At 44.5% G+C, this 13,074-nt stretch overlaps 1 protein-coding gene across 11 annotated transcripts in view; it reads right to left on the bottom strand.

The window, feature by feature from the left end:
• Positions 1-13,074, bottom strand: part of INPP4B (inositol polyphosphate-4-phosphatase type II B) — a 366,072-nt gene that overhangs the window by 71,087 nt on the left and 281,911 nt on the right. For 10 of the 11 annotated variants that reach the window (XM_038564555.1, XM_038564564.1, XM_038564554.1 and 7 more), the window contains 4 exons: positions 10,294-10,466; positions 9,066-9,189; positions 7,714-7,831; positions 2,925-3,065 (listed from right to left, as the gene is read on the bottom strand). In XM_038564555.1, the coding sequence (XP_038420483.1) occupies positions 2,925-3,065; positions 7,714-7,831; positions 9,066-9,189; positions 10,294-10,466 (556 nt within the window). The remainder of the gene's footprint in view (positions 1-2,924; positions 3,066-7,713; positions 7,832-9,065; positions 9,190-10,293; positions 10,467-13,074) is intronic. The other variant, XM_038564557.1, reaches the window with a different exon arrangement.

The following is a 13,074-nucleotide window of genomic DNA, read 5'->3' as shown; positions in this document are numbered from 1 at the left end:
ACAAAAAGGAGGTCAAGTGAACGCACAGGGAGAAAGTCAGAGAGTTCTCACCAGAAGCCAAATTGCCTGGGAACCTTGACCTTGGAATTCTCAGCCTCTGGTGTTATGGTGTATACATTTCTGCAGTTTCAGCCACCCAGTCTGAGGCATTTTGTTACGGTAACCCAGAGTCATCAGTACGTGCTTAATTCAGAATGGATACACAAAGCCTACATTTTGGCAATGGATAAATAGGGAGTAAAATATTACAGCTGGATTATACAGCATACCTAACTTGTAGATAGAGGTTGCCTGGTAAAGCTCAAAATTCAGAATCAGAGAAATAAGGTTCAGAGAAGAGCAAGGAAGTGATTGACTCAGATCGGTATCAGAGTGCCGACCTTCCAGCTTCTCCTTTGAGTTTTTCCTCTACTTTGCCATTTTGTCTCCTTTTCAAGTCTAATGTGTCTTTATAACTCCCAGATATGGGATCCCTGGGTGGCGCAGCGGTTTGGTGCCTGCCTTTGGCCCAGGGCGCGATCCTGGAGACGCGGGATCGAGTCCCACATCGGGCTCCCGGTGCATGGAGCCTGCTTCTCCCTCTGCCTGTGTCTCTGCCTCTCTCTCTCTCTCTCTGTGACTATCATAAATAATAAAAAAAAAAATAATAACTCCCAGATATGAAAAAAAGTGTATGTGTGTGTGTGTGCATGTACACACACACACGGACATCCATATGTAAAATATAAAAATATAAAATAAAATCCATATATAAAATATATATATAAAAATATCCATATCAAATAGTCAAGAGAGATAAGAGAGAAGGAAGGGAAGGGATCTTCTATTTCATCCATTCATCTATCTATTTTTTTTTTAATTTTTTATTTATTTATGATAGTCACAGAGAGAGAGAGAGAGAGAGGCAGAGACACAGGCAGAGGGAGAAGCAGGCTCCATGCAGGGAGCCCGATGTGGGATTCGATCCCGGGTCTCCAGGATCGCGCCCTGGGCCAAAGGCAGGCGCCAAACCGCTGCGCCACCCAGGGATCCCTCATCTATCTATTTATCCATCTTTTCTTGAGAGAGAGAGACAGAGTGTGAGGCAGGGAGAGGGGCAGAAGGAGAGGGAGAGAGAAAATCTTAAGAAAATCTGATGCAGCGCTCAGTGTCATGACCCTGAGACCGAGACCTGAGCTGAAATAGAGGGCTTGAAAATACAACGGTAACTACACGGCTAACTCTTCCTAGACAAGTCTGTAAATGGGAACTCTCGCATCTCTCTCAAGACCATACTCACAGGCCTTAACTTATTAATTCAAGCCCCAAACACTCTGTAATCCACTGTATCAAAGAAGAGACAATTAATTTAGAGTGCTGTGGGTTTTCACCCCCCAAATTGAATAATTTGCATCCATAAATATCCTTCACCTCGACCATTTGGCTTGCTTGTGGGACGCATGTGTATAGACGACTAAAATATAATCCGACTTCAGGTACTGACATGCAAAAGCGCTCAATTACCCAGGAAAACTTGTACAACACAGTGAACAAAATTATATTCTGATTTATGCATACTATAAGAAAAGAGATTAATGGCTTCTACGCGATTTGAAATTAAACCTGAAATACAGAGCTGCCACCTAATTCTGTGACTGACAAGTAAGAATCATGAAAACCTATGCTGTCCAGGAAATATCTTTTGGATAAGCAGGAGAGAAGGCAAAATCATTGGAAGAGGACAGATAAAGACAGGCACCTTGATCACCATTGATTTTTTTTTTTGATCACCATTGAAATTCAAGAGGACTATAAATGTAGTGGCGTCTTTAATTTAGTATAAGACGTTGGTACAAGATTAAGACACACTTAGCAAGTCATGGCAAAGAATATTCTAGGTGCCTTTTTTTTTGAAGATTTTTTTATTTATTTGTTCGAGAGAGAGAGAGAGAGGGAGAGAGAGAGGGAGGCAGAGACACAGGCAGAGGGAGAAGCAGGCTCCATGCATCGAGCCCAACACAGGACTCAATCCCGGGACCCCGGGATCATGCCCTGGGCTGAAGGCGGCGCTAAACCGCTGAGCCCCCCAGGCTGCCCTGCTCGGTGCCTTTAAACTGGAGACATTGGGAGGGTGAGTTACAGACAAGAAAGCATTTAAAAAAATTATTTTTAAGAAAGCATTTTAAATATAGAAGAGTATCAACCTCTCCCAAAGTCCTGCCTGCAGGGCACCGTCTCCAGCCAGGCCTCACAGCAGGATGGCGGCTTCTTTCTCCAAAATCTTTTCAAAATGTATTCTACGAACTTGAAGTCTCATGCACATTTTCAATAATGTCTACATGTGAACCACTTAAGATACAGAAGTAATTCCTCCATTCAAATAAATGTGTTTGACAGCAACTCATGGGACTATGTACAAACACGTGCGGCTGGACTGGCAGGTAATTACGAAGTGATGTGCTAACGTCTCCTAAGAACCACTGCTTTATGTTGGCAAATTGAACACCAATAAAAAATAAATTTATTATTAAAAAAAAAAAAGAACCACTGCTTTAGTAATCAAAACAAAAGGGGATAAAGGACTGTGCTCTAGGTCCAGGGAGTCGGACACAACTCGCTGAGGTCACAGTGTTGAGGCGCCCGTGAACGCGGACAGTCCTCCAAGGGGACGCGCACACGGCACCTGCAAACACGAACGAGCCGCTGCACGTGGACAATCCGGCCCTGGCGTCCACACTCCCCTCTTCCCTTTGCCACGCTTATGTCGGAGGTGGGCCAGCAATCGTGAACCGTGGGTTTTGTCTGCTGCGGAGCAACGTGGGACGACACGAGGGGAGAGGCCAGCTCGAGCCCCTCTGAGCCCCGCCCGCAGCCCGCAGGGCAGGGTCCTAACACCTGGCCCGGGCCACGCGGCACCCCCCCCCCCACCCCCCGGCCCGGCTCACCTGTCCGCCAGCGTCTGCTGTTCGTTGATTCCGACGTTGAAGAGCACGGGGTGCACGTGCAGCAGCTGGCCCTCCCTGACCGGCGGGGGCAGCACCTCAAACATCCGCGCCGGCAGCTTCACCTCCACCACGTAGTGCTCGCTGGGGACAGCAGAGGACAGAGAGGGGACGCGGGGCTTACTCCACTCGCCCTATGTCCGCGTCGGCAGAAAGAAGCATCTCGCGGCTGGAACACAGAGCCGCTGCGGCTGTCGGCTGCTGCCTCCTTTCCGCTACTAAGTCACGCAATGGCCCTGTCCTTCCCTTCACTCTGAAGTGACCCGGCGTGGACAACTATTTGCATTTTTAGAATTTTTCTCCATTACTCTGAGCGCCTTTAGAAAAGGGAGGACGTCTAGTTCATTCGTATACCGGGCCACGTGCAGATGAGACTCAACAGTGATTTTCTTAATTATTTTTAAGACCTAGTCAGTCTCAAGAATAAGAGAAGTACTTTAATGATGGATTTTTTCAACACAGTGAAACGAGTGAAGCAAATCAAATCATTTACGATAGTTTTGAGCATGGCCTGAGTGTGGTGGCTACTGATGAGCCTCCCCGGTGGTGACGGCGTGATGGAAATGGAATGGTTTCATTACTTAAGATGCAGCCTTTGGGGGTTCCTGACCATTTTTGCAACAAGAGCTTTTTTTTTTTTCTTTTTTTCCATTGGAAATTTCCAGTAAAAATTACCCCTCATGTTCAGTGCTGAAAATTTAAATTAGGATTCACAGAACATGGTCAACAATAGCTGCTTGTGTATTTTTAAACTTGACATCTTCTGATGCAGTGTGAACCGACTATTGAAATGTGGAGAGTTTTGCTCAGAATTTATGAAAATCCATGTGTTTCTGGAGCTATATATAGTGCCGGGATGGCAGTATATGTATTGGGAAAAGAAGCACAGGACAATTAGTGAGGCTCTTTGTGAAAATATTCTTAGTTTTCTAGCATGACAATCCTGACGCGTACTACGCGGAACAACGGACTCTGAGATTTGCTCCTTACCTGGGCTTCGGACAAGAGAACCAGGACATACCGTGAATCCAGCAGGCAGGGATCTTAGCGCTACCCCCACATGAATGGACACATTATCTTTCTTTTTGAAACTGCTCTCAGCGCCCCTAACAAAAGCCTGGCTCACAGAGGGCTGATGTTTATTTATTCCAAGTCTTTCAAGACTACGAGAAGAATCCATGAGTCCGCCCACGTGTAAAGGTCGCGCTGAAGGTGAAGCATTATATAATGGGTCACGATGACTTTTTGTCAGCTCTGTTAAATCATCAGCAACATAAACTCATCCACTTTAAGTGTGTATGACTCTGAGTTTTAGCAAATGTATGGAGCTGTGCAATCCTGAGTATAATCCAGTTTCAGAACATTTGCATCACCCTAAAAAAAAAATCTCTCAAGCCTGTGTGCCTGCTGCCAGCCCCGGGAAACCACTGATCTATGTTCTATCTGCAGATTTTTCTGCTTTCCATATTTCATGTAGACGGGATCACAGAGTATGTGGTCCTCTGTGTCTGGCGTTTTTCATTTAGCTCCATGACTTTGAAGTCATCAGACAGCAGCATGTTTCAGGAGTCTGTTCCCTTTTATTCCTGGGTACAGCACCTTATTGCATAGATACACCACGTTTTGCTTACGTACCCACAAGTTGATGGCTGCTTGGGATACTTCGCAGCTGGACTGCTATGAATAATGCATTCGTTCTTCTGTGGACATATGGGTTCATTTTCTCTTAGGTACATACCTAAGAGTCATATAGTAATTTTTAGGTTTAACTTGTTAAGAAACTGCCAAATTGTTTCCAAAGTGGCAGCACCATGCGACATGCCCCCCAGCAACGTGAGGGTTCTGGGTTTTCCACATCCTTGCAAACACTTGTGATTGTCTGACTTTCTGATTATGATGATTTCTACTGTGAGTGAAGTGGTATCTACTTGTGGCTTTAATTTGCATTCTCCTAATGACTAATGATGTTGACTGTGTTTCCATATGGATATAAGCCCCTGATAATAGGTCTTATCTGGCAAAATATATATTCAAATCTTTGCCCAATTTTAAGCTGGGTTTTTTGTCTTATAATTGTTGAGTTGTCAGATTTCCTTATATATTCTGGACACAAGTATTTTATTTTATTTTATTTTATTTTATTTTATTTTATTTTATTTTATTTTACTTTACTATTTTATTTTATTTTACTTTATTATTTTATTTTATTTTATTTTATTTTATTATTCTTTTTGGACGCAAGTGTTTTATAGGATGTATGATTAGCAGGTATTTTCCCAATCTGGCTTGTCTTTTCATTTACTTAATGACATTTTTGCTCCTTCAAAGTTTATGATTTTGACTAAATTCTATCCATCAAATTGTGTATTTTATGAATCTAGAATTTTGGGTCCTATCGAAGAACTCTTTCCCTTACCCAACTTGGAAATATTTTCTCAAAAAAAAAAAAAAAAAAGAAATATTTTCTCCTAGGAGGTTCATAGTTTTAGCTTGCATTTAGACCAGTGATCCATCATGAGTTGGTTTTTTGTGTATGATGTAAGTCGAGGTTCTAAATGACTTTTCCTGCGTATGGATAACCAATCGTCACAGAAACATTTCCTTGAAAAGACTCTCCATTCTCTATTGGAGAATGGCACCTCTATTGGCTTTGGCACCTTTGTCACTAATCGATTGACCCTAAAGATAGTAGTTTATATCTGGGCTCTAAAGTCCGTTCCATTGATCTAGATGTGTGTGCTTATGCCAGTACTTCATTATTGGGTCTTCATTATTGTGGTTTTATATTAAGTTTTGAGATCAGAAAGTGTAAGTCTTCTTTTGTCCTTTTAGAAAATTGTTTTTGGAATTCTGGGTCCTTTGCATTTCCATACAGATTTTAGGTTTAGCTTGCCAATTTCTGCACAAAAGACTACTGGGATTTAGACAGCAATTGCATGAATCTATAGATCGGTTTGTGGAGAACTGCCATCTAAACGATATTGAGTATCCTAATCTGGGAACACGGACTGTCTTTCTGCTTATCAGATGTTATTAATTTCTCTAAGCACGATTTTGCGTGTTCTGTGTACAATTCTTAGAGTACTTTGTTAAATTTGGCCTGATGTAATTATTCTTTTGGATGCTACTGTGAAGGAAATTGTTGTCTAAATCATTACTGTTTCCAGCAACTTTTCAGGAGTGTGCTTTTTTTTGCTTTCCAATCCAAATCAAGTCCGTTTCCTCTGGTGGTGAACCTGCTGGTCTCTTCAGCCTGCGTTGCCCCCGTAAAATTCTGCTGACGGAGCTGGGTTCCACGGGAGCGACTCTGGGCAAGAGTGCCGCAGACACCAAACGTCTGAGCCAACGTTCACTGCTTTCTCATTAATAAGTACTTGTAAGTTCGTGTGCACAGTCGACTTATCTCCTTAGTCTCAAGGTGGCTGTTTTAGACAATTGTGTCCAATTGCAAAGTCGCTCCAAATCCTGGAGACAGGACTTGCTAAGCCGCTCACTTTGCCATCCTAGGAGTTCCACTCACATCTGCTTCACAGCTTTTGAACTCAGATCCAGCCTGCAGACTCCTCAGGAAAAGCGTCTGTACCCTGCCTATGCAAAATGGCCCGATAAACTTCCCCTATCAATCGCGATAGAAATATCAGGTTCCCACTTTTGATAATCCCCACAGTAATACGGAACGGTACTATTTTCCAGGTGTGTGTATGAGCACATTTATTCTTCTTTCTTCCAATGCACAGAAAATTAAGCATGAGTGCACAGATGAAATATTTAGTTCCATGAGGATATTTTTTTTCTTTATGTATATGAAATGGTCACCTTTCATTCAATCATGTGTCCCTGAGCATCCTTCATGCAAAATATAGAATATTTGTTCTAAAATATTCAAAATATAGGATCATCTGTTGACTACAGACAAGAAAGCAAGTGAGTTTGGACTTTTACAATAACTTACTTCTTTCTCCATCTCTCTCCAGCATGAGGAGGGCTTTCTCTTTCGCATGCTCATATTTTTTCGCTGTGATCTAAGAATGTTTCAAATTTCAGATATCCTCATGCAGCATTTAAAAGCGCTAGTGCCAGAATGGTCACCATTTGGTGGACTTGTGACTGAAATGATTTACCATGGAATATAATTCTTCTGTTGGAGGTCTATTTTACACGCCATCATTTTTCTTAATTATTTCTGATATTTTGCCCATCATTCGCTGACATTCGATGCTATTTATTTAAAACCATTCTCAGAAATCTCAGTCTGTGAGTGAATTGTCAAAAATAATTAAGAAAAACGGCGGTATATGGCCCTGACACAGAAATAGATCTTTTCTAAAATGTTGCTGCTTTTAACAGAATTTAATATAAAGTCACTTTAAGAATTATAACGCTATTAACCAAATGATTCCAGCAAAAGTAAAAACACCCGGAGCTTTGGACTAGATAATAAGAAAGAGAGGAATGTTCTTCTCATGCCTGCTGTTCTTCTAAATTCCTCCTATTTCAGGGGGGAGCCTTACTATGCTCAATTCGCTACCACAAAATTTACACACGTTCGTGAACCTTCTAGAAGCTTTTCAAGATCTTCCTGTTATGGCACCTACATTCATTTCTCACTAAGTAGGAAAAAAGACAAAAGAAAAATGTCCAAACCAAACCTTAATTCTCCTTGGCTCCTCTGTCAAGAGTTAAGACAAATATCTAACAAAGCTTGGTCTCATTGGAAATGGGCACCACTTACCGCCTTCCTGTTATAACTGGCAAGACATCATTGGATTTGGCTTCGATGATTTTAAATGCAACTTTCTTCAAATCTGAGATGCCAACAGCCATGTCCTCCAGCATCCCGATTTCATCACCTACATGCGGAAAAGGTGCGTTGTTGCAAACTCACTATTTAAAGAAAATGTCACTTGGTACTATACCTCCCTGCTGGGATTTGTTCGAGCGCTTTAGTGAATGAGTTTCCGAATGCAGTGAATATACTCTAAACACTTCTCCTCGGAGGCTGAAGGCTTTCAGCAGTGAAATAAGAACCATTTCAGTGGACTCCAGCAGCCCAAGTACCCTTTGGGGGAGAGAAGAATGGGCACACTTGCTGGAAGTCTACAGGGAAGTTTTAACTCCTTTATGAACTGGAGTATCATGCAGCTCTCTTTCCACTGGCGGGACTGATATTTAATTTCTAGAAACAGAAGTAGATCCACAATACCCAGTACAAATGTAACGCAGGCCACATATATGATTTCAAATTTCCTGGTGGCCATATTTTTAAAAGCGCAAAATTTATCAAGGTAAAATTAATAATATATGTCACTCTAACCCAGCATGTCCCAAATATCATTTCAGTTATAAATCAATGTGAAATTATGAATTATTACTATAAAACAAGTTTTTACTCGTCTTTGAAATCTGGTGTGAAATTGGAGAAGGAAAACATGATATGGTCTCATTCATTTGGGGATTATAAACAATAGTTAAAGGGAATAAAGGGGAAAGGAGGAAAAATGAGTGGGAAATATCAGAAAGGGAGACAGAACATGAGAGACCCCTAACTCTGGGAAACGAACTAGGGGTGGTGGAAGGGGAGGTGGGCACTTGATGGGATGAGCTGGGTGTTACGCTGTATGTTGGCAAATTGAACACCAATAAAAAATAAATTAAAAAAAAAGAAATCTGGTGTGCATGTTAAGTACACGTTAATTTGGACTAGACACATTTCAAGTGCTCAACAGCCACACCAGGCTTTGTATTAAACAGCGCAGCTCTAGACAATACAGAGTTGGGACTTTAAAAATCTAGTCATTGAAACTATGTTGGCAAAGGGCTTTTCATATTAAAAAAGCCAGATGGCTGCTCAGGGCTCCACTACTCCTACTCCATGAGATAATCTATAATTCCATCCTCAAAAAACGGGGTAAGAGTACAGTTACAAGGTGAATGAATGCAAAGGACTGAAAGTCACGTTATTTCTGTAATGCCTGATGTCATTGAGGGTTATTCCTCATTTTTATGGTTAACCACAGAATCTGTGGATCAAATATCCTGATGCGTGAGACGGTGACTGTTAACAGGTACTAAAGCGATACTCACTGTAGGTACTCAGCAGTCCTTCATACTGTACCACCAATCCCACGGTGTGAAGCTGCTGCAGAAAGCCAGGGTCATGCAAACTCGTGTGTAGTTTGATGATAAAACCACACACCAATCCAGCAAGCTACAAAAAAAAAAAAAAGAAAAAAAAAAAAGGAGGAAAAAAAAAACCCAAGAAAGTCGTTGAAGAAATTGGGATCAGCAGACTTTAATTGAAAAATATTTAAGATTTCTGAGGCATCACAGATTTATTTATTTTATTTATTTTTCTATTTATTTTTATTTTTTTGGCATCACAGATTTTTTTTTTTTTTTTTTTTTTTTTTGGCATCACAGATTTAATGACAATTTTCAAGTGTGTGAAACAGCCATGAGCTAGTGGGGGACCCGGACAGTGTGGTTAAAAGATCCCTTTTTAGAAAAGAGTCTCCTTTCCCCCGCGTGCGTGTCTGTAAGACTCGGCTGTGGCTGTGGGTGTAAAACTATCTTTTCACAAAGGCATATCCATAGGTTCATGGGACTCACAAGACCAGTATTCCCTTTATTTTGTTCTATGTTATTGTACTCTTTGTACGTGCACCAGCAAGTGTATGCCTGACACAAGCAATCACTGGGACAGCCGTCGCGATGGAGGCCGGCTCCATGTCACGGCGTAGGCTTGGTCTTGCTAAACCTTGCCCGTAAGCATTACTACCCTACAAACTTATTTTAAAAAAAAATTTTTTTTTTTTTAATTTTTATTTATTTATGATAGTCACAGAGAGAGAGAGAGAGGCAGAGACATAGGCAGAGGGAGAAGCAGGCTCCATGCACCGGGAGCCTGATGTGGGATTCGATCCTGGGTCTCCAGGATCGCGCCCTGGGCCAAAGGCAGGCGCCAAACCGCTGCGCCACCCAGGGATCCCCCTACAAACTTATTTTATAAACAAAACCGAAGAGAGATCATTATGAGGCCCCGTCCTGGGATTCTGGAGGGAGCCGAGTGAATGGGAGACTGCAAAGGCAGCTCTTGGCCGGCCCCGGCACCACGTCGGTGTGCGGCAGCCACCCCTGTCCCTCCGCTGGGCGCTGTGAGCCGACCCCGGTGGTGACGGGGTGGGCGGCCTTCTCTTGCGCCATGAGCAGGACACACGTTCAGAGACGTGGCCACCTGTTTGCACAAACACGTACTTAAGGCCTCCCTGGCCGCCCGACAAGGTCCCCGCGCCGCGCGACAAGAGGCACCTACTGCTTGGCTGAAGACGACGTCCCTCCTGAGGGTGAGCATCAGGCACTGGGGCAAGCCGGCCGCGAGTTCCTGCAGGAGCACGAAGGCCAGGGACTGCTTGGCTCGGTTCACCACTTCTCCCATGCAGTCCTTGAGGGCGCAGATGAGGGGACACAACTGCTCGTACCAGTCCTCTGCGGGGAGGGAGGGGGGGTCAGAAGGGGCACAGATGCCCGTCGTGGGGGACGGCGCCCATTTACCACTCCTATCAAGGTGTGCCTACTAGCAAGGATTCGCAGCAGTTGCACCTGAAGGGCTCCGAGGGCAGCGCCCCCGACTCCAGGGGCCTGCGGCCGCCCGCTGGCTCTCCGCGGGGTGCACTGTGGGGTGACCGCACTGGACTCCCCCTCTCCGTCCCGTCACCCGCAGTCCGTGCCGCCTGTGCCCTGGTGGACGGTGCTGCCAGGCTCTTCCATGTGGAGGCCACGTCTCCCTGGTTCCTCTACGGTCTCCACTTGGGGAGCACTGGGCCAGTTCTACTCTTGCAGAAGCCACCAGACAGTCGCCTCGCCCTCTGCCTCCATCACTTCTCGGTCTCCTCTGGATCAACTACTCTCCCTTTCCTTGCGGTCACAGCCTACGGGAACCCTTTCTCAACAGCGTCCCCTGAGTCCCCGGAGGGGGCTTCCTAAGCACTCGGAATCCCGTCCCATCATTCACCCCCTCGCTGCCCTACTTTAAAGATCTTAAAAACACAAAAGCGTTCAGAATGAAGTCCTCCCAAAGCACAAAACAGCCTCCATTATCTGACCTCGGCCTCCTTGTCCAGCCTCACTTCCCACAACATCCTCACTCGCAGTCCTGAGTCCCAGGTGAACTGCAGAACGCGATTTCCCCAGACCTGTCCTGAGCTTTCACCTCAGCCTGTTTGCAAATCCCATCTCCAGCCCCGGAGCGCACTCCCTCTACGTATCCTCCTGACACGCTTCCTCTTCTCTGCACACTCAGCTTAGGACTTCCACCTGCAGGAAGCCTGCGGCTCCACACCCACGCTCACTTACTGAAGTTTGGGTTACTTACTTTTGTGCCCACGATTCCTTTTTCTTACTGTTCTAGAACTATCCACACATTATTTGCTCTGCAAGAAAGGGAGCTTATGGACAGTAAGGAATTCATTTTTTAATCCCTGAACCTAGCATAGAGTCTAATATATATATATACATATATATATATATCAGATATTCAATCAGTTTCAATTGAATGAGTAAAGTTACAATAAATATAACAAAAGAGATTGAAGATCTAGATAAATAAACATGACAAAATCAAGTTTTTGACAATTCACATAGGTTTTCTCTAAATCAGGATACAAAACTGGAACCGTCTTGAGTTTTTTGTACGTCTGGATACATAACTCGCTTCAAGTACATAATTATGATGTTGGCATATGATACAGACACAAGTTATATTTTAGTTATTATTTTGGAAATCGAGGCCTGGATAAATGTCAGATACGTTCTGGACTGTGTGACAACCCCTTAACATATAAATAGGTTAATAGTAGTATGACAAAGAAATTTAGTAGAAAGGAAGGTATGCTGAAAAATTAATCCTAATTCAGTATCTGAAATGATCCGATCTCAGCACAAAAGCGTAGGCTTCACCGTGAATGATATAAACGGTCAACAGCCAGCTAAGACCTTGGAAGAGTCGTGGCGAACGATAAAAAGAATCGTGATCACACCTGCGCCGTATCTTCAGTCACGTCGTAATTTTTACGTTGTGTTGTGATAGGACCCAATGAAATAAACCCAAATGGTTGAAAGAGTAATGAATGACCACAACCTAATAAAAAGATGAGCTTCTTCTTAATATTTTACGTAAACGTTTATGCGACGCTCTAATGCAAAATACATTCGGAACGTTGTGAGTCATCATTTAAAGATATTGTAGGATTACGCGTTACGCAATGGGAGTAAACACCAGCGAAAGGGGCAAGGGATGAAGGCCTAATGAATCCGTAATCACGTAACGAAGGACTCACTTGTGGGCAGCCTACGTCAAAATCTGAACAACGGTTCATTTTAAACAAATATCGAGAAACTCCTGAATTTTACGTCGTTGGCACAGGTGAAAGGGCACGTGACGGCGCGTCGGAGGCCATCCAGAAGCGATAGTCCTTATGCCTGTGTTTTGCCGTACTTGAGTCTTTAGGTCCCGTTCTCCGCCACTGTCATCGTCCCAATACGGACGTCCCCACACACGCTGGTTCACTGACACACACGTATATCTGCTCGGAAAACAAAGGCGGCAATAAGTCGACCCAGGGCTGCATCTCCAGACAACAGACTGCAGAATGCGCGGATTCCGTGCTTGGGGCTGCGGGGAGCGGCTGCCGCTGGAGCCCCTGCAACGGGAGTAGAGGCGGGGCGGTGGGTGGCGCTCCTTGCTGGGTGCCGCCGGGCTGGCGGCTCCTCCTGGTTAGGAGGGGGTGACTTCAGGGCGCGCCTGCATCTCTTGCCGGACCCTGGGTGGCAGTTAGGTTCGGGATGGCTCTGGGGTTCTTCACCTGCACCAGGACAGCGTCCTCGCCCACTGCGGGGCCTAGCCTCACGCCGACGTCACCGGCTGAGCCCTACTCGAAGCTGCCATCGTGTCGCCAAGGAGGGAGTGTGATTTGTGGTCTCAACAGAGTGGAGCTGGGGCGCCGGGCGGGCTTGTGGGCAGCATCCGCCCTGGCTGGGGTCACGATGTAAGCCCCCCCGGCCCCCGGCCCCTGGCCCCCTGCTCACTCTCATGTAC

This window comes from Canis lupus, chromosome 19 (genome assembly GCF_011100685.1).
Source record: "Canis lupus familiaris isolate Mischka breed German Shepherd chromosome 19, alternate assembly UU_Cfam_GSD_1.0, whole genome shotgun sequence".
In the NCBI taxonomy this organism is placed as follows: domain Eukaryota; kingdom Metazoa; phylum Chordata; class Mammalia; order Carnivora; family Canidae; genus Canis; species Canis lupus.
This window is presented reverse-complemented; position numbering and strand designations above follow the sequence as displayed.